The sequence below is a fragment of the Aspergillus affinis genome (genome assembly GCF_023601865.1).
Source record: "Aspergillus affinis strain CMG 70 chromosome Unknown NODE_78_length_175604_cov_91_438064, whole genome shotgun sequence".
Taxonomy (NCBI): Eukaryota; Fungi; Ascomycota; class Eurotiomycetes; order Eurotiales; family Aspergillaceae; genus Aspergillus; species Aspergillus affinis.
In genome coordinates this window covers 133,600-158,847 of record NW_026515859.1, presented here as the reverse complement: position 1 = coordinate 158,847, position 25,248 = coordinate 133,600, and the positions used below count along the sequence as shown (strand labels likewise).

Below are 25,248 nucleotides of genomic sequence, written 5' to 3'. Positions count from 1 at the left end.
CCCTGTCAAGTAGCCTATTTAATATCTTGATCAACACTGTTTCAATGCTAAACAGCATTTAACCCTAAGGAGTAGAGAAATGGTACTAGCAAATGTAGTTCAAACAGGCTCACATATCACAAGACTTTAATATTGTTCTCCATGCCTCCGCCTCGAGCTGAAGCGCGTAATTTTGTAAAAGGTCTCCTCCGATATGATAGAGGAGAATAGATTTACGTAGTCGCTACTTGTTGATGTTGGAATTATCTTTCCACGCAATAAGGAGAATGGGAAGAGCTATTAAAGTTGCATACTCGATTATATATCAACTTTCGAGATTTTCCTACTTTATGCACATTTCCCAGATGCCTGTTGAAAAATAAAAATAGATTTCTTAGACTATTCAGTATATTTCTCGAATTTCTGCTCTAGTGTGCTTGACTGGTTCTGCAGTGGCGAGAGTTTATTCCCAATTCAAATGCTGCAAATGGATGGCACTTTTCAACTGAAAAGCTGTGTGATCTCATCCGACTCCTTTGCCGAGACCATGTGCACAGGGTCGAAAGGAACCCTTATAAGGTTGCTGCACCTAGCACAAGTACGATTCGGGTGGGTAAAGTGATCATCAATAAAGGAAAGCCAGTCAACTGCGCTAGCTGGGAACACACCACTGTGATCAAGGCCCCCATAAAGTCTCAGATGCGCTTCGTTTCCGTGACGACATGTATCTCTGTACGCATCGACAGTGATATCAGGCAGTACGGCTGTGTCATTCAGCCCTTGGACGATCATAATAGGACCAGTCGCCTTAGCACCTTGACCAGGAGCAACCCGGTTTTGCCATTCCTGTAGATAGCGAGCAGCTTCGGTTATTCCAGTGTCACCGAGGATATCAGATGGTTGTAGACCATACATCAGCGACGAGATGCCGTAGTAGCATGTTTGGGCCTGCGTGGCCAGCTCGACTCTTTCCATAAGCTTCTTGCCAAGCATGGGAACTTTCTGTCTGGGAAATGCCCGCTGGAGAGCGATAGGAAGCCAGGGTATCTCGTAGATAATATCGTATGAGCTGGGGTTGGAGCTGTTCGTCAGGATTTCCAGGCCCAAGACAGTCATGTCAAGATCTTGCTAGAGGGTGCTAAAGCCACGGTGCCCGCATACCTTCCAGCTGTTCCGGTCTGATGCAGAGGACTTTCGGATAGCTTCCAGACTGCACCTCCGCCTTGGGAAAGGCCGACAGACATCAATTCCTGAGTGAAGAGGGTGGGAAAAGCCTGGCGAGCCGCGACCATGCTGTAATAAAGGTCGTTTGCATGGGCAGGGAAGCTGAGATATTCATGATCAATGTAGTCGTTTCCTAGGCCGGCGTAGTCCGTGGCGACAACAGCGTATCCTCTGTTGATGAGCGGGCTCCAGCTTCCGTACTCGTAGAGAGTAGGCTCCCTGGATGGCGGACATCCTCGGAACACGCCAATAGTTCCATGTGCATAGGCAATAACCTTGTACTTCTTGTCATTGCGGGTTGACGCGTATGGAATTGCGATGAAGCCGGTAGCCGGGACCAGCGTGCTATTCAAAGATTGAGACGTGTACTGGAAGCGATATACGCTAACACCAGACACGATGTCCAGCGTAGTGGGATTGACTGGCTCGAACTTCAGAAGATCACCCGGACGCGAGCCATTGAAGTGAGGGCTCGTTGCGTAGAAGTCGAAGTCGAAGTCGGTTCCAAACTGTTTTCTGTCTTCGGATTGTGCAAGAGCGAAGATCCTCTGGCACTCTTTGTCACATCCGTATTGTTGCATAGTAGAAAAAGAAAGGTTGAAGTTGGCAGGATCCAATGCATCAGTCAAGGTGCCGGTCATCAGCCCCAGAAGGGCGACCAACTTGCAGAAGAACATGGCGAAAACCAAGAGCAACGCAAGGATAAGAAAGGAGAAGGTAAGAATGAAAGAAAGGAACTAGCTGTTGGGAAGCGGAATTCAGATCCGGGTGGCTGTATAAATATACGACAACAAAAAGGCCGACCGCTCATTTCGCCGTATTATTTCCCTTTAAAGACATGGCTACGAGTATCCTTGCTATAATGAAGACATCGCGAAAGTGGGCCCTCTAATGACTAGTGCAGTCAGGCTCTACCAGTTGCCGAGGTTTTGCGTGAAAGAAGCGTGTTTTGGAAGACAATTCAATGTTCGATTGGTCTATATCCCTCGCTTCTGATCCGGAAGAAACCGGTCGCAGAGCTCTTCGACTTCACGCGCGCTTGCCTACCTATACATTCTTCCGTCTTCATGCGGGGACCCCGCTCTTTTTCATCTCTGCTTCCTTGCTTTGAAAATTTCAGCGAAGTCCAAGGCCACGAAAAGATGTCGTGTATTAGACTTGATAGACGGTGACTGGGCCATCGGTGCCGTCAATGCCACCAAGATCACACAAAGGTAGGCGAGAACTGTACATTGCCACGCCTAAGATGGTCAACGGCCCTGATGTCCTGACTGCTCTAGTGCACTGGTGAACGACCGTGCCAGTCCTGCCAGCAGAAGCGAGTGGAGTGCATTTCGCCTACTAGGCAAGATAGACTGCAGTTTATCACCTACTCTCCTCCTGCGGCAGTCACAACTCCCAAAATTGCCCGGGACCTGCCGATAGCACCTTCCCAGAAGTACGAACAGGTCTTCTTTTTTGCTGTGGAGGTTTCCCCTATTCTGTTGTCTGCATTCTTCATTAACTCGCTCGGAGATTTGATTCACGACCACCCCTTGACTCAAGAAGCAATATCAGTCCTAGGGGGGTTTTATGCATGTTGCAACGGAAACGTAATATCCTTGTCTAACTCTGAGAAGAACGCCATTCACACGAAGTGGCTTAAGCTGCGACATGCTACTTTGAGTGAGCTACAGGAGCCCCAAAGCGATCGGTTTGATGGTTTATTAGCTAGCTCACTTCTCCTCAGCCTGGCTGAGGTATGGCAGTCCATGATCCCCATTAGCAATTTATTATTGACTGATATTGATGAGCACCGTGGCTCCTTACTGACCCCTCTGCAAATTCCTGGCGTTCTTTTATCAACATAGTAAACTCCTCCATTAGACAGCACGATTCCGTCCATCATCGAAGAACGCGCCAGGAAAAGTCTTTGAGAACATTACTACGCTTGTACTATGCATATAAAGCTTTATGTCTAGAGGAGGATATCGACATTGAAGTAGCATCTCGCTTGGAAGCTTTAGGGTCTAGAACAAATTGTCTCCAAGAAGTCAACCACGATCTTCATCAGCAAGTTGAAGATCAAATGTTGGAGTACTTCATCGAAGATCTGGAAATGTGGGCCAAGTTACAATACTGGTACGTTAACTTCTAGCTGCAGTCCTTCCCATTGCTGACTTGGTACCAAGGATCGTCTCTTGGACGAGCGATAAGCAGACCGATTCGTTAAGCATTTCATACGATACCTCGTCCTATTCTCAACTCCGAGGCCTCGAGCTAACAAATATCGCATCGCGCTTCCAGCGAGATCTTATTGCCACCATCCATTTTCACTCTCGCTCCAGTATCGCAACGAGCATGCTGCCTCTCTACCATTGTGTCAATGTGGACATATCAAGAATGTTTTGTGATACGAACTGGTGTCTCTGAACTGCTCGCTCCCTGCTATGTCCCGGCAAATGCGATATGAGCAAGCCACTAGGGCCATTCAGTGCTTCGAGGATCGGATTCAGTACATGCACCTCGAGGCAATCTTGTATGGCCCAATCCTCTATGTGGCTGGGATGGAAATGAAAAGTCAGTCCGAGAGGGGGAATTAGTCGTATTCTCGACAATCTGAGGCGAAAGGGCTTCTCGGTAACTGAGAAATTTGAATCCACCATTCAAGAAGCGTGGAATGAGCTTTAGCCATCAGGTCGGTTTTTGATGGCTTTGCACCGACGTACGTATGTAATACTGCCGCACATAGTTTTCAGATAGCCTCTGCCACAATATTTGTTTGAATTCATTTTTTTTAACTGGCTTTCTCATCTGATACTATAAAGGATATTTGGAATAGCGATCCTTTCTTCGTTTGCTGATTTCGGCTTTATGAGGTCTGTTCACGATAAACGATAAACGATCAATGATATTCTCAATTGTGGACTACTTGACAAAGGCGATATTTGATCCCATCAGCCATTCCGATTCTAGGTTTTGAAGCAACTGAAGATAATTAACCACGAAATATGCCTCATACAAACCAGGCGAGCCGGTATTTACCGCCCCATTTCCCGCACCCTACATATAAAAATATTCTAGGCAAAGAACAGGCTATGCCATCCCGTTCTTCGAGAAGATTTGAGAGAGACATTACTGCTGCGAAAAGACCTGGGATCTGATACCCACCATGGCATCATAACTTCTAAAAAATAAACACCTTCCGGAAATGTGGAGCTCTGGAATAGAGGGAAGAGCGTCCATTGGCCCGAAGATCATCTCTTGACATATTCAACTTCCATGCTGAGACTAGCGTGATATGATAAGATCTGCCCTGCCGATTTGGGTAGTGCGGACAAGAGGCTGAGTTGAGGCACTCAAAATGATGGCGTGCGTTATCATACGCAATGACAGAGGCTTGGAACCACACCCAAAATATCGAGTTGTCTTTAGAAAATATTAAATTTATAATGTTTTCCAAGGTACAAAACACCCCAGTCTCTCACAAGAAAACAAGAAAATATGCTAAGCACATGGAAATAGATCTATTATTAGGAAATAAGCCGTACATAATAAAGAGTGCAAGGCCGGAAGGAAACTACGCATTAACTGTTCATAAGTCGGATGATAATTGAAAATCGCCGGCATATCATATATGTATCATCGTGAAAGGGGTCCTAATGCAACTTTTTTGAGCTTCTGAACGATCTTGATTGCTCCACCATTCTAGATAACTTATCAGCATGAGGCTTTGATGGAAAGCAGAGCAATCCTTGCCATAGTAGCAACCGAGATGAAAGCAATGGGACACGGTTCAAACCCACGATCTCATTCTCCTGTATGACGCAATCACAGAAAAGGCCTTTGCACGAATCTTCCATCCCTGGAGAGTAATAGGTCCCATTGCACGTACCACCTTCACAAATCGACGTACTCGATGGGCGCTCGGATAAGTCGTCCAATGACCATTGACAGATCGTCAAGGAATACCTAGGCTACCGGCAATGACATTAGGCTCACAGCCTCGCAGGAGTTTGTTTCCACGAAATAGAAATTGATCAGCCTCGTTTCTGCGCAGATCATTGCTTAGCTTTTTTTTTTGCCCCAGATTTACAGTTGCCCCTTGGCTCTTGGCATTGAAAATTACCCGATGAGGGATGGTTCACGGTTCAAGCTTGGCAGATAAACTTCCTCAATAGGACTGTGGATGACGAAATTGTTTGGTGTCACAAGGTAGTGACCAAGCAATAATAAGGTATTTAAGCCTCCAAAATGACTCTACCTCCGTCCGATCATCAAAAGTTCCAACCTCTTCAGCGACCATGCTCTTAAAAACTTTTCTGTTCCTCGTTGCAGTACGATCGGTCAATGCGGAGTGCAAATGCGTATGCCCCGTTCCTTCTTTCTATTCAATAGTGCCCTTTCAGCTAATTTATTACACTGAATAGACTCCAGCAGATGACTATTGGCCCTCGCAATCCGACTGGAGCTCCCTAAACAAGACGGAGAACGGAAAACTTATTGCGAACCAGGCAATCACCACCCCATGCTTTCAAGGCGCAAACTACGACGCTAAGACATGCGACAGTATCACTGCAAACTGGAGCAGCTCCTGGCTTTTAGAAAGCTCTCCTATTGGGTATAGCTATCCATTGATTCAAACATGTACCCCCTCGAACCCGTCTTTAAATTTGATGTGTGACTTGGGTTCGGCGCCGGTTTTCACCATCAATGCGACGAATGCGAGCGATGTTGCCGCTGGGATCAAGTTTTCCAAAGACAATAACGTGCGGTTGGTGATTAAGAGCACAGGCCATGATGTTGTGGGAAGGTAGGTTGTTCTCCGCAAAACAAGGAACGCCCATAGCTGACAAAGGACGGTCAGATCCGAAGGCTACGGCAGTTTGTCTATCTTAATCAAGCATACCAAGGATGGCATTCACTTTCAGGCACAATATAATTCTTCCACAAAGTGTAAATCCAATTGGACCGGAAGCTCTCTTACCGTTGGCGGTGGGTACGTTTGGGAAGACGTATATGCCAATGCAGCCGAGCACGGTACCATTGCCGTTGGTGGCAGTGATAGGGTATGTCGATCCTCAACGTGATGACGATATAAGCTAACGGTAATTCAGAGTGTCGGAGTAATTGGTGGCTACCTACAAGGTGGTGGCCATGGTACGGCGTCAAGCGATTTCGGCCTTGCGACCGATCAGGTCCTCGAATAAACGGATGTTCTTACATCTGGAGAAATCGTCACAGCCAGTGAATATCAGTATCAAGATCTTTTAATGGCTCTTCGAGGTGGCGGTGGAGGCACTTACGGCTTTGTTGTGTCCGCTACTATCAAAGTTCATCCAACACGTCCGGTTCTAATGCACACTTTGAGCATTGTGCCGGCAGGGGAAAATCTCTCGGCCTTCCAGGATGCCATTGGGGAGGTATTATCCCGCTATCCTCATGTATCCGATGGAGGATTTTCAGGAACGGTTTCCTCCAAAAGAACGTGTACCAGCACACCTTTTCCAAGCTACTGGACAACACCTACTCAGCCCTTGAATCGGGCAAGAAAATTATGAACAAGCAAACAATCGACCACCTGAGCCCCCTAAATAGGACAGCGCTCTATGTCCTATCGAGCTTCAACTATTTTCCCAATTGGTATGCGTTCTTCCAGGGCAGCGGAAGTCATATAAGCGACACGGGAACCAGCGCGGTTCTGCCATCCGGTTCTTTGACAAGCGATCTCTTCTTTCCTAGCAAGAGAAATTGAAGAATCTGATACGCACCTTTTTCATGACTCTAGCTTCTGGAACAAAGCCTCAAAATGCCCTCTTGGAGCTCTGCCTCGTTGGTGGCGGCAAAGTTCTCGACCCGGCGCCGCTCACATCTGTCAACCCTGACTACAAACACGACTGGTACGGCGACATGTACGAGTGGCTTAGCTCTGTTTAAAGGAAGTATGACCCAGAAGAAGTCTTCTGGTGCCATCATTGCATCGGTAGTGACGGTTGGGAGGAGTCGACTGGTGGGACAGTCTATGGGCCCTTGTGCAAGAGGGAACTAATGTTAGGCGATTAACTATTTTGGGGATTCTGTGTATATGTTTATATATCAGTTCTTTGTTCAATCCTTTTTTTTTTTTTATTTCAGCAATCGATTTACTGAAGTAACATTTTCTATTCTTAATCAATCCGATTAAAAGAACATTTACAATGACCACATCATCCCTTACGTATCCCAGGCCTACCTCCTTACTTTTCTCTCTCTCTCCCTCCCTCCCTTTTTCCTTTCTTTGTTCGGATCTAGATGGCCTAAAATGCTTACATCCACTGTTACGGCTTTAAGCGTTTTACATGCTTAAGGTGCAATCTACCAAGTATTGCGCCGTTTCCCTTTCATGTACGAGGTGTCATAGAAGACCTCTGTCTTCCTATATTCATCGATTCATCAATCAATTCATTTATTGCGTCCTTACTTTCGACTTACTAAATTGATTCTCGTCGCCCAGTAGCCATCTAGCACATACAAGGTATTCGTAGTCAATAACTTTCAAAATATATCTTTGCATCCCGCGAGCCTCTAACCCATTCTCGAAATATATGACGCTTGAAGAATCAATAATGTAGACGAGGTACTAATGACTTGGGAATTCTCGATTTGACAAACTTAACCACTGTGGCTTGTCATTAAATATGATTGGGATGGTGTCAGCGAATATGGGGCAATTTTACCGCCAGGATTCAACACCTTGCCGTTTCCGTCTAGATCAACTCTGACGGCATTTCATGGCTTCGAGATAAGCCGATTTCAAAGAAGCCACGTAGTCATATTGCATGTTAAATAGCTTCGTTTCGATCCTCTAGATCAAGAGGATCAGACCTTCATTGAGCCTCGATTCTGCATACAAATTACTAGGCAATACGAAACCTAATTGTTCCAATAGTTATGAGCCCGGAGACCCTTGGTATCGGAGACGCTTACCTTCATTCATTTGATCTCTTTACCAACCCCTTTGCAACCATTTCGATTGTCTAAAACACAAGAATTGAAGCTGCACAACATGAGTTCCACCGCTTCGAAGGTCTCGGTCGTTTTAAACGATCGAAGCGATTGGAAACTATAGATCGACCGGATCCGCATCTCTGCTGGTAATCAGTGGGACTTCTTCAAACCTAATGGCGATAATTCAACTCGCAGCAAGGTCCCGAAAAGGCCAGAGCCTGAATTTCCTAGACAGGAAGAAGGTGAAGCCAGAGATGTCTTCAAAGAACGCTAGGATAGGTATACCGAAGAATTAAAGATAGCTACCAAGGCGTACAACAAATATGACACCCTCAATACGAAAATCATGCAGTATATCGCTGATTCAATCCCTTCACGATATTTCTACTTGATCAGCAACAAGTCATCAGCATACGACCAGATAGTCGCTTTACAGGGACGGTTTAAACCTTCAGCATACGAGGAACAATCCTACTGCCTTCGAGCATACGAGAAGGTGTGCCACGGCCCTAAAAGGTCTCAAGACATCAAGAAATGGATAGAGGACTTTGAGGCCGCAGCAGGAAGCTGTATTGAAGCAGAAGTACCCATGATATCTCAATCAGTATTGGTCCATACGTTCTTGAAGGCGATTGCAGAGTTTGATCGAATCTATACAACACCTGAACTGAAGCAGTATAGAAGCTGTACTGCAGAGGAAAGGGAAACGTTAACTCTCGGCGAAACAATCGACAAATATCTCCTATATCTCGCTGAAGAAGGAACGGATTCATTTGAAAAAACAAACGTATTCGCTACTCTTCAAGGAGTCAGTAATCAGCAGAAGAATAAAGCCAAAAACAGTGCAAGATCTCACGATACTCAACCCTACATTCCTATCTGTATCTGCAAGGCAAAACACCGTTTTTATGACTGCCCCTACGTCGATCCACGCCTACAGGAGGCAGGATGGTTCTCTGACCCCGAAATCGTGAAACAATTTGACTCCTGCAGGTCAGGACCTTCAACGCCTACAAGACAAGCGTTACGAAGGCAGGAAAATAAGATCAAACAGCGAGATGGAGATAGCAAGCCCCCTTCATTCATTTGCGCAGTCATGGCTTTACCTACCAAAGATAAGGCAACCCAGCAAGACGTCCTTACAGTGAGAAAAAATGTTACAAATCAACAAAATGTCTATTCAAATGAAACAGGCATTTTAACGCTTCGGAATAGCTTTATAGCGGACACTGGAGCGGATACCTACGTTTGCAATAACCGGAAGAGATTCAGAGATTTCCGCCGCGCTGCGCCTGACGATTATCTCCGCGCAGGCAACACAGAGATCAAGATAGAAGGATTTGGCACTGTTGACATCAATTTGACTGCTCCTAACGGAGAATCAAGAATAATGACACTTCTTGAAACTGCCTATATCTCTGATTTCATGACGAATATAGTGTCGCTCAACCGTACAGCGAATGCAGGCCTTTACCTGAATCAGCGCCTCGAGGTGCTTGAAAATCGCGAAGGCATCCCGTTTTGCAAAGTTTTCAGAAGATTCAAACACTGGCTACTAGAGGTGAAGGAGGCCCCTGCAGCATTCAACACGATTCAAGATCGTCAGCAAACTGCAATTCAAACGCCTCAAGATAATGAGAAAGCCCCTACCGACAAGGTCAAACGTCGCAGTGAGATGCAACGTATCTCAACGGCTTCAGTAGAGCGTTGGCACCAGCGAATGGGCTACCTCCACGATGAAACGATTCACTACCTACACGAAGCGATTGAAGGAGTAGAGATCTCGTTTAAATCTCGTGATCCACACTGCGAGACCTGCCTGCTCGCTAAGCCGATTCGTCAGATCTCAAGGAGGCCAGTAGAGAGATCCCCAGACGCCTGGGATAAGGTCCATTTTGACCTTATAAAGGTCAGCTCTGCATACAACGGTAACCAGTGGATTGGCAACTTCATAGATGACGCTACAGGCTGGAGAAAGGTCTATACAGCCCCGAATAAGAATGCCCTGGTCCCCGAGATCAAAAGCCTCGTCAAATGGATCAAAACCCACTTTAACAAGACCCCTAAGACCTTTGTCTGTAATAACGAGCAGACGCTCGGACGAGAGTTTATTCTCTTCTGCAAAGATGAAGGAATTACAATATTACATTCGGCTCGCTACACCCCGGAACAGAATGGCTTCATAGAGAGAGGCGGAGGAATCATAACTTCACGATCACGGAGTTTAATGATTAACTCCCGTTTACCCGTCGATCTATGGCCTCATGCAGTTAAAGCTTCTGTATACCTGCTTAATCGCACCCCCACTAAGCGAGGAGATCAGTGGACGACCCCCTTTGAACGCCTGTATAGCAAGAAACCCCGCTTGTCAGGACTTCATCTCTTCGGATGCAGGGCGTACGTGAGAATCCACCGGAAAGCGCTCAGCGACAAGATGACTCCACGAGCCTGGATAGGCTACCTCGTGGGTTTCACAGCTTCAAATTTGTGGAAGATATGGAGCCCTCAAAAACGCAGAATTTATAAAGAAAGAGACGTTATATTTAACGAAGATCGTCTTTACGATCCAACCGAACCGTTTCTAGAAGATATTATCGCTAAGGAGGTGCCTGTACCTCCAGGAACTATAGGAAATCGCTTACCAGCAAGGTTCCTGCAACAAGACGAAGAATCGAACATTTCTGACTCTGATGATGAAATTCAAGAGGTTGTGCGATATCGTGAGGCTCCAGCTAAGCGAGATAGTAAGAATAATCAGGAATCATCTGACCTGCCTACCTTACCAACGCCTGAAACAACACCTGAAGTAATGCCTGAGCTACCTCAGCAAGATTTAACTCGTCCATCCACTCCACCATCCTACGAATCGATTCCTGGAGGATTCCCTGCCGAATCGCCTCAAAGGCAACCTACAGAGGCCAGGGAACCCTCGGGAGGTGAAGACAACGAGTTCAAAGAGAGCTGGTCCCCTGGGGATCAGCTAAACAATCAGTTAAATAAAATGATGTTAGTCTCTGATCCTACACCCCCTGATCCTCGCCCAAGGCAGCGAAATAAGCGAGATAGGGATCACACAGACCTAAACCCGGAAATCAACGTGATTACTGGTAGAAGAAATCGACGACCAGTAGCAAGATACAACACAGAAGAATGGAGTGCAAATTTCAATACCTACTACACCGTTTTCTGCACGGCGTACGCGAATACGATCCCTGATTAACCAAAGTTAAAATACGGAGATCTTCCTCCTCCTCCACGCTTCTACAAAGACCTATATTCGCATCCTTTTGGGCCCGATTTCAAAACGGCCATGCAGAAGGAATACGGAGATCTCGCCAAGAAGGGAACATTCCGTGAAATCCCTAGGTCCACGCAGATGATACAGGTCCTTCCTCTGCTATAGGTCTTCACATACAAATTCAATGTGGAAGGACAGTTAGATAGGTGTAAGGCACGCCTTTGTGTGCGTAGAGACCTTCAAATCATGACTAGAGATGACAAAAGTGCGGCTACGCTTGCTGCAAAGACATTTCGAACCTTAATGGCCCTGACAGGTGTATACGACCTCGAAATAAGAGAGTTTGACGCCTTAAATGCCTTCGTGAATTCAGAGATAGACGAAATCGTTTATACCGAATGCCCTGACGGCTTTAAAGTGCCCGGTAAAGCCCTTCAACTTTTTAAGGCGCTATACGGATTGCGCCGTGCACCTCGCCTTTAGCAGCTTTACCTAGCTGCGACGCTAAAAGCAGTAGGACTTAACCCGGTAGAACAGGATCCCTGCTTATTTACTGACGGAATTGTCATTCTAATCTTCTACGTTGATGACTTTATCGTTTTGTCAAGCGCTGCAAACAAAAGACGCGCAGATGAAGTCATTGAGTTTCTCTCATCGAAATACTTTCTACGTGAGATAGAGAATGCAGACACTTTTCTCGGAATCAAAATACGCAGAGATAGAGGAAAACGAACGATTCATCTCTCGCAGTTAGTCTATATAGACAAGATCACAACAAAATTCAACCTGAAAACGTCTCAACCGCCTAAATCGCCGCTCCCTACCGTTCCAATGACTCTATACAGCGGGAAGGCGTCCCCTAGGCAGATACAGGAGTTCCAGGAGAAAGTGGGCTCAATCCTCTGGTCAGCGGTAATCACGAGACCGGATATTGCAAAATCGGCTTCTGAATTATCGAGATTTCTAGTCAATCCTGGCCCCGATTACCTAGCTGCAGCAAACCGCGTGATTCAATTCCTATACGGAACCCGCTTCTACGGAATCAGATATTCCAAATCAGGCGATCCAAACGCAGGAGAGGTATTTATTATGGCCAGCGATGCAGCGTTCGGAGATCATACAGATAGGAAAAGCTTTGAAGGTCTCGTTTGCCTCCTCTACGGCGGTCCCGTGGATTGGCATACAGGCAAGCAAAAGACCGTTTCAACCTCTACTACAGAGGCGGAATTACTCGCTATCTCTGAGGCAGGCAAAAACGTATTCTGGTGGAAGCGCTTATTCAACGCCTTGCAATTCAACCTTTAACATGAAATCTCTATCAAATGCGACAACAGGCAGACTGTCCGTATTCTCTAGAGCGAGGATTCATCCTTGCCTACACGCCTTCGTCATATAGATATTTATCAACACTGGCTCCGTCAGGAGGTGCAGAACGGTCAGATCGCCGTCGAATGGGTCGCCACGGCTAACATGCCTGCGGATGGCCTTACCAAGATCCTCCCGATTCAAAAATACCGAAACTTCATGAAGATGTTGAATCTGCACGAATTCATCGACAAGGAGGACCCCTATACAAGTGCCTAAACTGGCAATCTATTCAGCTTCATCTACGATTCAGCTGAGGAGGTGTGTCAGCGAATATGGGGCAATTTTACCGCCAGGATTCAACACCTTGCCGTTTCCGTCTAGATCAACTCTGACGGCATTTCATGGCTTCGAGATAAGCCGATTTCAAAGAAGCCACGTAGTCATATTGCATGTTAAATAGCTTCGTTTCGATCCTCTAGATCAAGAGGATCAGACCTTCATTGAGCCTCGATTCTGCATACAAATTACTAGGCAATACGAAACCTAATTGTTCCAATAGATGGTTATAACTTATAGTCTAAAATAAATGGAAGCCACCCACAGTCACGTGTCTCTTGGCATGTTCACTACCCCTCGTGCCTGCATGCCTGAGGCTGCCGTATTATGACGCGCCCGGATTTTCGGGGATTTTCGGAATCCCGGGCACGTCTCGGGCCTCGCATCTCTTTATCACACACACACCACACAATGGATCCCCAAAGCGCTTTAGAGCCTGTTTCGGTAAGGTTAGTCTCCGTGCATGAAGGGCTGGTGCTGACAACACGATAAGTGTAATCGTTGCAAGTCAAAGAAGGTATTAACCTCACGGCTCATCCCTGAATACTACTCAACGAGGACAGATCAAATGTAACCGAGTCAGCCCTCGATGCGACCAGTGTGAAGCTCTCGACACTGAGTGTATTTACTTACCAAGGAAAACAAGAGCTAAGCCAAAACGGTATAGGATTTCTTGCAGGAGAATGATCCCCTTTGAAGAGGTATCTGACAACGGCATAGCTCAGCATCGCACAAGAATGTTATCAACGATATTCTGAAGCGCTTAGACCGTCTAGAGAGTCATGTCCTCCCGGATAAGGACTCCGATGAGAGGGACGATGCGTCCAGTACAGCATCATTAGCTGACTCGGTCATGATCGAGCCCATCACGTCACACCCAGGGAACCCATGTCCCCCGATCTCGCCAAGACCGGCCTTCGGAATACTAGACCGGTTAAAGGAGGGCAAAGTCAAGTCGCAGCTGTCCAGCATACTCTTTCAGCTTCGATATACAAAATTCGGTCTTTTTGAAGATGAACAATTCGCCAATGCGCTTCAAGCTTCATTGGAAGATCTTGAAAGCTCTGAGACCCAAAACGAAGGATACATGCCATATCCACGCCCATTCGTTACGAAGGAAATGGCGAGGAAGTGGTTGAATCGTACGTATTATTCTTCCATACCTCAAGTACCTCGGCTAAATGGCTGCATCAGTCTTCTTTGAAACCCACCAGTTCGGGGCATTTCAACTCGCTTTACCGAAGGATTTCATTATGACCATTCCTGATCTGTTGGAGATACGCCATGTTCAACTGGACAACTTGTCCCTGATAATATATTATAATGTCGTTTTCCAAGGCATGTTGTTGGATCACGACAACATTGAGGACAGAAATTCCTTCGTGCAATACTTCTACCAAACCTGCATGGACATGGTAGAGGGGTGGTTAGATAAAGTCGAAAACACGGCGACAGATCTCTACGCCACCTTCCTCATGGTAGCTATAAGACTTGGCCTTTCATGGAAGTTGAGGCGAAGCTGATAGTGGCTTAGTATTCGATGTCTGTTGAGGCCTTCAACAGTGACTTGGCCTGGGAGATCTTTGGGAAATCATGTACCATTGCTCGAGCGCTTGGATATTTTGTTGTCGATGTAGGGGCCCAAGACCCTAACGATCAGCAAATGGGATTCAACCAAGCAGCCGATGCCGAGAATGAAACGGAGAAAAATCGAAAACGGTTTGAGTTCTGGCACCTTTTACGGACAGATTGCATCTTTCGCTTGAATTTTGGCAAGCCGGCCCTCATTACCCAAGGGTCCTGGGCTGTGAATTTTCCTGATCCGAGCATCGACGGAAATGTCGATGAGACTCCGCGCTTTGTTCAGATCCATTTTCTTGCCTCGATGCGGCTTACTTTCGTCTTGTTGAAATACCTCGACCTGATGAACACCGAAACGCTGCAGGATACAGTTCAATACAACGAGGCCCTCGAAAACCTCGTAGCTGAGGCTAAATCAATCATGACCGGGTGGAGAGTGGTACGTCTTAATAACTACTGGTTTCCCCCTGTTTGAAAGCGACAAAGACCGTTTCTGACATGGCATAGGAGGATTTACTGAATGACACGACGAATCAAATCGACTTGTGGGTCTGTGTAGACATACTGTTCAGCGGATACAAGCTTCTCATCATCCTGTATCAATCGAAGAAATCAGATCAGAGCACTTCGCATGAAATTGTGGATATTGCGAGAACCTCCCTTACCACGATGCAGTCTCTTGTTCATTCAGCCCCGAAAATGTACTGGGGGACAAGGTAAGCCCGTTGCCAACCTCAAACATTTCGACAAGTGATATCTGATTCTCACCGAACGCAAACTGATAGTCTCATTTTGATGTATCAAATCATCCCGTTCCTTATATTGTGCTCCAACGTCATTGAGTCTCGTCGGCATGGCGACACCGAGACCGATCTTGCCCGGATAAATTGGATGTGTGACTTTGTCGATGAGGCAGCGGAAAATCGCATGGAACTGGGCCCGATCAAGATCATAATAAAGGCACTAACTAGTGTCTGTCATCAGGTTCACTTGGGTCCTCATTGATAGTAATCAATATTGCAGCATCCACCTGGCCGCCCGGAGATTCGGGAGTCCAAGAAATATCCGGATTGATGCCTTGCTGCCTACCTAGCGTGACCCGCGGGGTCCACATGGCGAACCCTCATCCAAGACCCGTTCTGCATACTGGGTTCATCTATTAAACGTCCCATTGCCCCGATCAAAGGAAAAAGCAGCGATTCAAACCGAACAAATTTTCTTTTCCGCGAAGAAAGCCACAACAATACACTCTGTTCCCTCTCATTTGGGATGTCCTCCAAAATGCAACAATTCAGAGTCCTAGCAAGATGGCGCCCCCTTAGCTCCGATGAAGCAGGACAACAAGAGATCGAGCGCGAGTACACACACCGAGACTCACACACATCTTCACTCTCCATTGCAGCACTCCTACAGCCACAATCAGTCCCCAGCCGAGACCGCTCCTGGCAGAGCGGGCCATCATTCACAGAGATATTCGAAACAGACGACAATAACAAGACAGTCTTTGATGCGGTCGTGGCACCAATCCTCCCCCGAGTCCTGGAAGGTCAATCGTGCAATTTCTTCGCCTATGGTCATTCCGGCAGCGGGAAATCTCACACCATTATCGGTTACGACTACGAGCATCCTGACGAGTTCGGACTCTGTCTAGCCGCTGCGCGGTCTTTACATGAGATATTCGAGAAGATCAATGCAGCTGATACGACTGCAACACAACTTGGACTGGGAATTCGCATGTATGAACTACGAAAGGACACTGCGTTTAATCTACTCGACGGCCGATGCGAATGTTGTGTTCGGGAAGACGCCGACGGCCGCGTATATATCTGAGGCCAGACAGAGATGCTAGAGGAGGGGAAAGTCAGGGTGCGACCTATATTAACCAAGGCGTGCTGGAACTTCGAAGACCTACGTCGCGGGTTACGAGTCGGACTGAAGTTGCGTGCGACCGGGACGTCGAGTATTCACGATCAGAGTTCGCGGACTCATGCTGTTCTAGAGCTGGAGATCGTGACAAGATCATTGCTTGAGGCCCACGATGCTGTCGTCGAGAGACAGTCGGAGCTGGTGCCGGTGGGAAAGCGTGCGACAGATGTCTACATCGAAGAACACATGCGAGCTCTAATGCAGGACGCAGACGGGAAATATATTCCTAATCCCGACCACCAATTAAACCAGGAGGCGATCGATGCTGCAGAGACAGAAAAAATGGAGTTCGAGGCCCGCGTGAAGAAAGCGGAAGATTACGAGGATGAAGTGTTCAAGACAACGGCACGCCGTCATGTATGTCTTGGGGGCAAGCTTGTGTTTGTCGACTTGGCCGGATCGGAATACTATGACAACAAAAACAGCCTTGGACAAAAGCAGACGTCCCAAGAGAAGCAAGAAGGAAGGTAGATAAACACTGATCTACTGGCTTTGAAAGAAGTCATTCGTTCTCGAGCGCTGAATCAAGCTCGTATTCCGTTTCGATCGTCGCCGCTGACCATGGTCCTGCGGCAACATTTCCAGATGTCAAAGGATAGCTACTCTGCGATGATTCTGACCGTTTCTCCTTCAGCGGGACAATTTGCGGCAACCATGAACACTTTGAAGTATGGAAGTTTGGTCGGTGCGGCAACTGGGAAGAAAAGGTAAGGTCATACAATGACAAATGTGAGTCGAACGTTTCGGGTCCTAAAATCAAATTCCTCGTTTGAATGAGAAGAAGCCTTATATGTCCGGCTGTCTTAAATACTGCAAGTACTGCAACTATTTGGGATAACATTCGTCAAATAAAATTCGGTCAAAATACATAATCATCCATATTCTACAGCATGGGCTAACTCTATAACACGTAGCGGAATGCCTTGTTATCAATCTCGGTTTGATCCTGAGTCACCGGCATCGGTTAGCCTATATTCCTAGACCTGAACCATGGGGCAGGTCAGCACTTACCAGCATTCCATTCTCAATACCCTCTGCCTCCTCGCTACTCTCGTCAAGCGCTGCTCGATCTCTCCGCTTATTCTCAAAATACATGTACAGGTAGAGCGCGGTGATAGAGACCAGTTTGACGGAATATCCAACCAACATCCTGTATCTTGTCAGTTGACTTTCTCGCGCGAAAAATGTATAGAAAACTCACGCAATATAAGCACTATGATATCCCGGCGCCTCATTGTCTCGGAAAGTCTGCGGGCCAATAATATTCCCCACGCAGTATCCAGTGAACAGCAAGGCTCCTGTAACTTGCTTCTTCGTATAGCCAGCGATATTCGAACTGACGAACGTCAAGCTCATACTGAAGCCGAGACCCTGGAAGTAACACAGCCAGAGCGCCACCAAACGGCCCCATTTGTTCGAATCAGGCAATCCGACTAGCAATCCGGATCCGATAATGCAGATCGTGTTGGCAACGATCATGCAGGCGCTTCGAGAGTGGAACTTGTCGCCGTATTTGGTGGCGACGATACCTCCGATCAAGAGAGCCAGGAACTGCACCGCACCACCGGGGATCTGTAGATATTGGGTACCTAGGGTGTCGAAGCCGAAGGATTTGACAATGATCGAAGTGAACTGCCTCATGTGAGCTTTCCGATTCGAAACTTGAAATATGAAATGGTACTTACGCTTGTGAGCGCTGAGTTAGGAACCTGCGCACCAACAGCCATAATAAATAACAGCCAAGTCTTTGGGTCCTTCACGGCTTGCCAGACCTGGTCCCATTTGAATTTGTTGTTCTTCACGCCCTGGCGGTTAATGGCGACTCGCTCAACGGCAATCGCTCGTTCGCGCTCGTTCAGGAATTTCGCGGTCGAGGGAAGGTCCGGGAATATAAGCAGGGCGATGATACCGGTCACGACGGAGAATGCGCCAAAGATCAAGAACACATACATCCATCTCGGCAGACCGGTCGTGATATGTCCGACGGCGTATCCAATAAGTCTGCCCTCCTTTGTCAGCACCGAATCATGAAGAATCAGGTTTCCGACTCACCCTCCGAACATAGTGGCAATGCCGTTGGTGCAGTAGTAGGCTTCTAGACGCAGCGGCTGTTCAATCGCTGTATACCACATGCTCATCATCAAGACGAATCCGGGGTTCACGATGGCTTCGACAAAGCCAAGTAGGAAGCGATTGGTCGCGATACCGGCGAAATTATGGCATGCCGGCGTGGTCATGAGAAGTGCGCCCCAAACTGACTCTGTAAGTGCGCTGCAACTGAGGTATATAGGCAAAGAAAACTTACTGAGAGTAGTAATACTGAGGACCTTCCCAATGGGGAGTTTCTGCAGAGCAAGTCCAGCTGGCCACTGCGCGATCAGGTATCCGAAATAGAATATCGAGCCTTTCTCATGTTAGTGATGAATCGAGATCGACTGAAAACCAAACATACCCAGCCAAGAATATTGAGAGCCCGTAATATGTGTCCCTTGTTTCAGACCATACACTGATGCAAAGTTGATACTGTTTTTATCCAGATACTAGGCCAGTCAGTATCGTTCGGGCTCTCTTCAAACGATATATTCTCCATACCTGCAGCATATAAATGACAAACATCAAAGGGATCAGCCGCGAATCGACTTTTCGGAGCACCTTCTTCGCCTCCTCCGGAGTATACTCTAGCCCTTGATGCTGTTTATAAAAATCATAATTCTCATCGCGATCCGACGACGCCGTTGATGACAACGGTGGTGACGAGGTAGTCGCCTCCGCTTCTTTCTGCGACAAAGCCATCTCGCAAGAAGTTCTCACGGCAAAAATCACCAGTCAACTGAAACTCAACGACGATCCCGATTTCAATCAGGGGAAGACCCTAGCTTTTATAACCAGAGACATAACACAGGCCCCACGAGTCAGTTATATCCCGCGTGGAGCATTATGGAACAATGGAAGCTACGACCCCACAGCCATGAGGACGACCGCATCATCCATACCGCGAATGAAAGGTGGACTCAGGACGAGATGGAGACGGAGTTGATTTCCAAGCCGGAGATCTCGCGCATCCTATTTGGCATTCCACATTGGCAAGCTTGGCCCGCTGCTTAACCGAGAAGCATCTGGACGTTCAACGGTGGATGCTGAGCATTCTGAGAGGCGAGCTCGTTGGGTTGGACGTTCGGCTGATCACGACATCGGACCCATGATTGCGTCTTTGGCAGACCTGCAGGTTCTGGCGCAAGTCGGACAGCTGCCGACGAGTGAGAAACCGGATGTCTTGCAAAGGGGGGGGAAACTCATGTCTCCGAGGAGTGTGAATTCCGTCTCGGTGAGTATGAGAAGCTCAGGACCCTTCCTGTGCGAGTCCTGAGGCATCCAGCTCATAGTTAGGTGTTTGGTGGCGGGTCTTGGCGTGTTGGTATAGGTAGGCCGGATATTAGTTGTTCCGATACGACAGGTCAACACCACGTTAGGGAGATCTGTATTCAGGGTTCATTCTAGATATCAGGCTATTGAGCTATTCCGGTACGGTGTGATGATTTTCCTCGATAAACTCGATAAGTTATATGCAGATAATTTATGACTTTGGTTGGCGTGGAAGGAACAGCTGCCGCCCGGCCGCAGATCAACGGAATACGTCACCCTCACTCGAGAATATGCTCCCTTCACCCTGACGTGATTCAACATTCAAGAGTCTAATGTACTCGAACAATGGGGTATTTGGGAACTACTTTGAATCGGCCATTGACCGACTTATATTCAACCACCGGTGTTGAATACTAGTGGCCGTCATTTTGGTATATATAAAGAGCTGTAATATGAACAGACAGCCGAGGTTCCACCCTTCTAGAAGCCTACCGAAACCGGCGAGAAGATAGTCAGGTTTAGGTTTAAAATTGGTGACTCCGATCAACCGGGATTTCTCTGCTCCTGACAGACATGCACAAGTGTTTAGCCTAAATTAAGCTTTATATCCCATAGAAACTATTCACTTGGTAAGTGAATCATACCCATAGCTGATCACTCCCGTTAGGCTGTATGCTTGAATATGACAGTGACGAGTTTATTTTCTTTTCATGATAATCACTACCTCATTATCTATTCAATATCAGAGTCTCCTATATAGATATACAAGCTTCTAGTGAATGAACCAGGATGGTGTTCACAAGACCGTCTTTATAGAACACAACTTATGAATCTCGAGCCAGGACAATACAAACCTATTGTTTGATAATACAAGACATAATCATTCCATGGAACGGGATGTCTTGTCATAGTCCTCAGGAGGAGTCATGAGGACCATCGCGACGCTCATCATGACATCAACCAGCCGCATCTGACTCACAGCCCTAATTTATCTTCTACAACCATACAGCTCAGCCACCGCCACACCACAATACTAAACACAAGAACAACATTTAGCAAACTCGCCAAGATGTACTCAGCACCCACAATCCGAACAAAGTTCCTCGTTATCTCAGACACGCACGGACGAGAATCCTCCCTCCAGCACCTGAGCACCGAGTGCGCAGATGTAGCCATCCACTGCGGCGATCTAACAACGGACTCGACTCTCGCAGAATTCCGCTCCTCCATCAGCTTTCTCTCTAGTCTTAACACACCCCTCAAGCTCGTCATAGCGGGAAACCACGACTTTACACTCGATACGCCGACATTCCAAAGAAAGCTCGCCCTAGCGTCGGAGATACTCGACCCGGCTCTCGTTAAAAAGGCATATGGCGACTTCGGATACGCTAGAAGCCTCTTCGAGGAGGCGATGGACAACGGAATCAAATTTCTTGATCAGGGCACGCATCATTTCACGCTGGAGAACGGCGCCTCGTTGACCGTCTACGCCAGCCCGTATACCCCTTCCATGTCCCCAGGGGACTGGGGATTCGAGTATTCACGGTCACACGGTCATAATTTTGAGTTCAAGCACGTTGATGTTGTCATCACGCATGGTCCACCAAAGGGAATCATGGATTACAATATGGATCGAGAGCGAGCGGGCTGCCCGGAACTATTCGCTGCGGTGAGGCGCGCGAAGCCCCGAATGCATTGTTTCGGGCATATTAATGAGCAATGGGGTGCGAAGCTGGTGACTTGGCGGAAGGGCAGTCCGTCGCGGGAGCCCTGCCATTTTGGGGATGTGGATCATAGAAACTCGTTTGTGATCGAGAGATTATCAAACTTGCAAGGAGAGAAAGAAGATGAGGAGTATGAAAGGTTCTATCGGACAAGTCATTGTACGGGAGATGAGGGTCCGGTGAAGTGGGAAGAACAGACATTATTTGTCAATGCGGCGATTGAGGGGGTAGATGGAAGGACTCAACCCGCTTGGGTGGTGGAAATTGAGCTTTCAAGGGCGTTTTAGGACAGAGGTCTTGCTTTCAGACGGGGTCTGTTGACACGTACTACCTCTATATATTGCTGCTGAGATTTTTGGGCGAATGGTTTGGATTTGATAAATCGTGTGATATCCTTGGAATAGTAGCGACTGCAATTGGATTTAATTTGCTTCTGTGAAAGGGTTTCAATGTCGACTCTTTGACTCTAGATACTATCACAGAAGAACGAATACTTCGACTCAGCCGTATGAAAACCATCATCTCCGTAGGTTTCTGCGTTTTATGCAAGCTTTATATAATATGCTTCGTCCCTTGTTCCTCGGGAATCTCTGCCTCGATGATTCCCAGCGCATCTCCACCACGCGTCCAAAATTTAATCACCCGCAGACCAACAGACTCCAGTAAGCTTAACCATCGCTGTCGTGTGCGCTCAAGACCGGCACAGAACACCATGACCGCCATGTCTGTCATTCCATTGACGGCGCGCGCATTCCGGTCAGGAAGAATATACTCCTCGATCAGCACCTTGGAATATCCGGGCACCATAGCCTTTTTCAAATGGTCGAATATAATATGGGCCTTGTCGTCGGACCAGTCGTGAAGGACGTACTTGAAGTAGTAGACGCGGGCACCTGCAACAAATCAGTGTAAGTCCACCGGAGGAAGTAAGTAGAAGGCAAGGAAACAAACCAAGAACAGGCTGCGCTTCAGCAAAGAAGTCATAATTCACCGTCTCGATCCCCGCCGCTTCTAGGTCATTCGCCTGCCGAAATTCATCGATGACCGACGGCAAATCCTCAAGAACCAACTTTCCCTGCGCGTCTGGGAATCGCGCCTTGAACTCTAGCAAATCGTGTCCGCGACCACCACCGATATCAACGAGTAGAGGGCGTTCGGGACTCAAGCTCGGTACATCAAGAATCACGTCACGAACGGGGAACCAGTCGCCCCAGAATGCTCGGTTGGCGCGCTGACCTTCCATGAAGCTGTTGAAGCGCGACAATGCGGCGGGGTTCTCGCAGAGCCAGGAAAAACCGTCTCCTTTGATGCTGTTGGTATATTGGAGAGGTGCGTATAGTGGGTCTTCTGGGTTGCGGTATCCGGTGGATTGTAGGTATTCGGGGGTCTTTTGGATCGAGGGGAGAAACTCGAGGAATCTGTCGGATATCCCTGTTAAGAAGGGCCGGCTTAAGAAGAGACTGGAGAGCACCTACAAAGATTCTACGACACCAATGGATGTTCGTCGGGTCATCTCCTCAGAGAGCGGAGTCGGAAGGTAATTGCATGGTTCGGGCTCTTCAGCGAAGCCGTTCGAGACGAGGAGGCGCATGATACGCTCTGTAATCAGTAAGTTGGCCATCTTCATAACTCTCAAGTCCTGAGTATAAACAACTAACCGACTAGCAAGGGATCTGCTGGCTTCGCAGCTGCCAGCTCCTTCACAGATACTTGAGTCGTTGATTTTGTGAGCACCGGGAAAAGGTTCATATCGTGGGCCACTTTAACGGCCATGAGCACAGTAGGCTAATCCCAGAAGCTGTCAGAATATTTCGTCGAAAGCTGACCAAATGAGACTCACAGAAAATGACAACTTTAAGATAGCATCTCTCGGCTTTTCTAGCGCCCGCGCCAGTTGCAGCACTTTTTCGTGTGCTTCGATGCGGGAGTCTTCGACGCCATTAGATTGGAACTCATCAATGGATACCTTGGCCTCTGAGAGCAGATTGCTTATAACTGCGAAGTCCATTGTGTTTTATTGAAGAAAGGGCTTCTTAGAAAGCAGAAGAGGGGAAGAATGCGCCGGGGATGCGACAACGTATCCAAATTCTACAATGGTCTAGTCAGGAGCCATCCCACCGTAACGCACCCTTGGAGTCCGCGCATGAGACGGGCCATTTCGATACACTGTTACCTAAATTAATCACTGAGGCCAGCCTCGTCGCCCCAACAAAGACACTAAAAACGCATCCCCTTAACTAGCACTCGATGTCATACCCCACTACAGAGCAGATCATAAAAGGAAGGAACGATGGACCTGGCTGTCTTGGTGTTGGAAATGGAAAGGGCCTGACCTTCGCCATAGCTTACTATACTGGTCTTAGGGTATATGTGATTGTGCCACGGGGTGGTCGCGTCAAATCCGAAATAGGGACTTCCTCCACCAGAGAAATAGAAGAGCAATTTCCCCTCGGCCCAGGAACAAAAGCCAGAAGACAAAGAAAAAGTCAACGGCAAAAACTTAATGAAGTTTCACGAAGGCAACTGTCAATTCCATCTGGTGGCCGCTGGCGTGGCCGCTCGTTCCAGTTCCACCATTCCCCCACTAAGAGACGCCAGACAAGGCTTACGGAAAACAATATGCAATTTACGGGATCATGATTCGTCCGACTGAAGAGCCATAAAAGTTTCGGCTGCTCCGGACTCCTCCAAGGCGTCTTTGTCCTTTAAGGATCCGCAGTGGTAGGCTAACGGGACAACGCAAGCAGCCCTGACAGGGGTTCGTCTTCTCAAATGTTCCTCTCGCATGTGAATTCTGCATATCCTGTACACCGTACGTTATACGCTTTATGGGATAGAACAAAACAGTTAGATAACGCGTTTCTGTCATTTGACGGAAGAGCGGGACAACGGTCCACAGTCTCCAGTAAGTGGAGCCGCTAACTTGGTGTCTATTGAGGACGGGCAGCCGGTAGCACGGACTACGGGGTATGGTAGCATCCACTCATTTATGATCCTTGTAAGGAGACTCCTGCGCGTCACACAGGAAAGGGTAGAGAATGGGCAATTGGTCTTGTGTTCCGAAACATGATCAAAGGAAACGAAGGAAGGATATGAATAGTCGCATAGCGGTGGACATTTCATTTCCAGGCCCGTGGTAGAATCTACGGATTATTCGAAAATGAATATGAAATGACAGATATAATTAAACTCGTTGTTATACTTAAGAATTCCGAGTTTATGATCGGCCAATACAACATGGCGACAACGGGTGCTCTCTTTTCAAATACGCATGGCGCCACGCACGTTTCCCCCCCCTCCCCCCTCCCCCCTAACTAACAGACAAGTGTTATCTATGGAGTACTCCTAGTGGATCTGATTGATCCATGCAAACTAAAGAAATAGTCCGCCAGATTGATTCCGGCGACCGGATCAGGCCGTGATGCTGTTGTCCAAGGCGAGCTTAAGCCTTAAGGCAAGTCCGGACTCCTGGCCCACTTGATCGTATCGTGCTACTTACTCGATTGGTTCCAGATCTTCTCGTGGGTCCAACTTTCGTGTCTATTCTAGCACACATACGCCGTATTCTGTACTTTTGTCACTACTTACTGAGTATAGAGTTTC

General features: G+C 47.5%; 9 protein-coding genes across 9 annotated transcripts; 6 read left to right on the top strand and 3 right to left on the bottom strand.

Annotated features, from left to right (window-relative positions):
• Positions 1–480: 480 nt before the first annotated feature.
• Positions 481–1,880, bottom strand: KD926_010219 (alpha/beta hydrolase family protein; the record flags this gene model as incomplete). Its single annotated transcript, XM_053102742.1, has 2 exons — positions 481–1,060; positions 1,141–1,880. The coding sequence occupies 2 exons, from the start codon at positions 1,878–1,880 to the stop codon at positions 481–483; spliced, it is 1,320 nt and encodes a 439-aa protein (XP_052953867.1).
• A 515-nt stretch (positions 1,881–2,395) lies between these two features.
• On the top strand, positions 2,396–3,615 carry KD926_010218 (uncharacterized protein; the record flags this gene model as incomplete). The annotated part of the gene is made up of 4 exons (XM_053102741.1): positions 2,396–2,490; positions 2,549–2,904; positions 3,165–3,324; positions 3,375–3,615. 4 exons carry the CDS (start codon positions 2,396–2,398, stop codon positions 3,613–3,615), a joined length of 852 nt encoding a protein of 283 aa, XP_052953866.1.
• A 1,871-nt stretch (positions 3,616–5,486) lies between these two features.
• On the top strand, positions 5,487–7,119 carry KD926_010217 (FAD-binding domain-containing protein; the record flags this gene model as incomplete). The annotated part of the gene is made up of 5 exons (XM_053102740.1): positions 5,487–5,549; positions 5,613–5,995; positions 6,050–6,251; positions 6,300–6,342; positions 6,971–7,119. The coding sequence occupies 5 exons, from the start codon at positions 5,487–5,489 to the stop codon at positions 7,117–7,119; spliced, it is 840 nt and encodes a 279-aa protein (XP_052953865.1).
• Positions 7,120–8,515: 1,396 nt separating this feature from the next.
• Positions 8,516–11,389, top strand: KD926_010216 (GAG-pre-integrase domain-containing protein; the record flags this gene model as incomplete). Its single annotated transcript, XM_053102739.1, has 1 exon — positions 8,516–11,389. One exon carries the CDS (start codon positions 8,516–8,518, stop codon positions 11,387–11,389), a length of 2,874 nt encoding a protein of 957 aa, XP_052953864.1.
• Positions 11,390–11,653: 264 nt separating this feature from the next.
• On the top strand, positions 11,654–12,712 carry KD926_010215 (uncharacterized protein; the record flags this gene model as incomplete). The annotated part of the gene is made up of 2 exons (XM_053102738.1): positions 11,654–11,831; positions 11,940–12,712. The coding sequence occupies 2 exons, from the start codon at positions 11,654–11,656 to the stop codon at positions 12,710–12,712; spliced, it is 951 nt and encodes a 316-aa protein (XP_052953863.1).
• Positions 12,713–13,462: 750 nt separating this feature from the next.
• Positions 13,463–17,029, top strand: KD926_010214 (kinesin family protein; the record flags this gene model as incomplete). Its single annotated transcript, XM_053102737.1, has 7 exons — positions 13,463–13,500; positions 13,772–14,193; positions 14,246–14,529; positions 14,586–15,071; positions 15,140–15,348; positions 15,928–16,368; positions 16,498–17,029. The coding sequence occupies 7 exons, from the start codon at positions 13,463–13,465 to the stop codon at positions 17,027–17,029; spliced, it is 2,412 nt and encodes an 803-aa protein (XP_052953862.1).
• A 430-nt stretch (positions 17,030–17,459) lies between these two features.
• On the bottom strand, positions 17,460–19,351 carry KD926_010213 (putative MFS transporter; the record flags this gene model as incomplete). Its single annotated transcript, XM_053102736.1, has 8 exons — positions 17,460–17,504; positions 17,570–17,708; positions 17,760–18,190; positions 18,244–18,559; positions 18,611–18,812; positions 18,864–18,962; positions 19,011–19,098; positions 19,151–19,351. The coding sequence occupies 8 exons, from the start codon at positions 19,349–19,351 to the stop codon at positions 17,460–17,462; spliced, it is 1,521 nt and encodes a 506-aa protein (XP_052953861.1).
• Positions 19,352–20,990: 1,639 nt separating this feature from the next.
• On the top strand, positions 20,991–21,932 carry KD926_010212 (putative metallophosphoesterase domain-containing protein; the record flags this gene model as incomplete). The annotated part of the gene is made up of 1 exon (XM_053102735.1): positions 20,991–21,932. One exon carries the CDS (start codon positions 20,991–20,993, stop codon positions 21,930–21,932), a length of 942 nt encoding a protein of 313 aa, XP_052953860.1.
• Positions 21,933–22,197: 265 nt separating this feature from the next.
• Positions 22,198–23,653, bottom strand: KD926_010211 (S-adenosyl-L-methionine-dependent methyltransferase; the record flags this gene model as incomplete). Its single annotated transcript, XM_053102732.1, has 5 exons — positions 22,198–22,538; positions 22,597–23,063; positions 23,121–23,244; positions 23,304–23,430; positions 23,486–23,653. The coding sequence occupies 5 exons, from the start codon at positions 23,651–23,653 to the stop codon at positions 22,198–22,200; spliced, it is 1,227 nt and encodes a 408-aa protein (XP_052953859.1).
• Positions 23,654–25,248: the final 1,595 nt, after the last annotated feature.